The 1,401-nt window shown below is 48.3% G+C and overlaps 1 protein-coding gene across 1 annotated transcript in view; it reads left to right on the top strand.

Annotated features, from left to right (window-relative positions):
• Window positions 1–1,401, top strand: part of LOC101859838 (cilia- and flagella-associated protein 251) — a gene marked incomplete at its 3' end in the record, with an annotated part of 13,557 nt that overhangs the window by 9,495 nt on the left and 2,661 nt on the right. The window contains 1 exon segment of the mRNA XM_005113060.3: window positions 206–1,231. Within this exon segment, the coding sequence (XP_005113117.2) occupies window positions 206–1,231 (1,026 nt within the window).

The following is a 1,401-nucleotide window of genomic DNA, read 5'->3' as shown; positions in this document are numbered from 1 at the left end:
AAGAGAGAGGGGGGGAGAGTGAGAAAGAGAGAGGGGGGGGAGAGTGAGAGAGCAAGAGAGAGCGAGCGAGGGGGAGAGACAGAGTGTGTGAGAGAGAGAGAGAGAGAGAGAGAGAGAGATGGGCAGAGAGAGTAAAGACACCATTGAGGAAAGAAGAAGTATACTGAACTGTTTCATCTTTATGTGTTTTATCTTTCTGAAACAGTTAGTGAAGCTGAAGGAAGACTTGATCAAACAGAAAGATTTTGAGCTGCAGCAAGTTCTTATGTACAAAGAAAGTGAGAGAAAACAGCAAGTGAGTACGAAACCAGATGGACAGAAGGAGAAATGGAAGGAGGAAGAAGAGCAGAAAGTGGAGGAGAGAGGGGCGGTGGAAGCGGAGGAGGAGGAGGAGGAGCAAGCGGGAAGGAATGATGGAGATAACGATGTAGCCACCGTGAGCGAAAAGACGATTAACGTGAAAGATTCTGTGCAGGACAGAAGAAAATCTAGTCTGGACCGAAAGACTGGGGACCATGTTAGTAGTAAGACTGTCGATACGGGTATTGTCAAAGACGGTGGGTCCAGTTATGATGGCGGTGGTGGTGGTGGGTCAGAGAAGCAGCCCACGAAGGAGATCGGTGATCATAAAGTGGGAAGAAACTCTGCTCGCAGTTCTTCTCACGTTGACAAGGGCGATAACTCAGGCAGGAGAAGCCGGAGGGGTAGCGCGGTCAGCAGGTCCACCGAGAAAAGTGAGAAGCATGATGTCGGAACCACCACCACTACCACCACTACAGAGTCTTCCAATCTAAACGCCAGTGATCTTGCCAGTGACAACACAACGACAACGAAATCTCGCCAGAGTTCAAAGGTTAAAGATTCAAAATCGAGCACGGCTGCTCGTGCAAGTGCTAGAGACGTGAAAGAGATAGAAGATAAAGATAAAGGTGATGATGATCGAAGTTGTGTCGAGGATGTTTCTGATCATCATCAGACACGGAGGTCAGCGGAGAAAGTTGCTCAGTCCAAGGCGGATGACGTTGAGAAACGACAGCAGCTGAGCCGGGAATACGAAGAGATGGTCAAACGTTTGGAGCAGGAGAAGGCTTTGCTCCTCCGCCAGAAAGAAGAGGCTCAGAGGACGCTGGACTCCAAGTGCAAGGAGCACAAGGTCAGAGAGGAGGAGTTTTACAGGCTGAAGGAAGGATACGAAAGAGAACTGCGAACTGTGATAAACGAACATAAAAAGGTAAGACATTGTGTTGTGTGCGTTTTTCTAATCTTGCTGTTGAATTGTTGTTTCCCGCCCGCGACACCCTAAAGGATATAAGCAGCGAATAAAAGTAAAGTAGTGGGTGGTTGGCGGGTGCTCTGGTGTGGTTTGCTCCTTCTTTCCTATCAAACATCTATCGTCTTTAT

Source organism: Aplysia californica, unplaced genomic scaffold (assembly GCF_000002075.1).
Source record: "Aplysia californica isolate F4 #8 unplaced genomic scaffold, AplCal3.0 scaffold01582, whole genome shotgun sequence".
Taxonomy (NCBI): Eukaryota; Metazoa; Mollusca; class Gastropoda; order Aplysiida; family Aplysiidae; genus Aplysia; species Aplysia californica.
The sequence above is the reverse complement of the archived record's forward strand: the minus strand, read 5'-3'. Positions and strand labels throughout refer to the sequence as shown.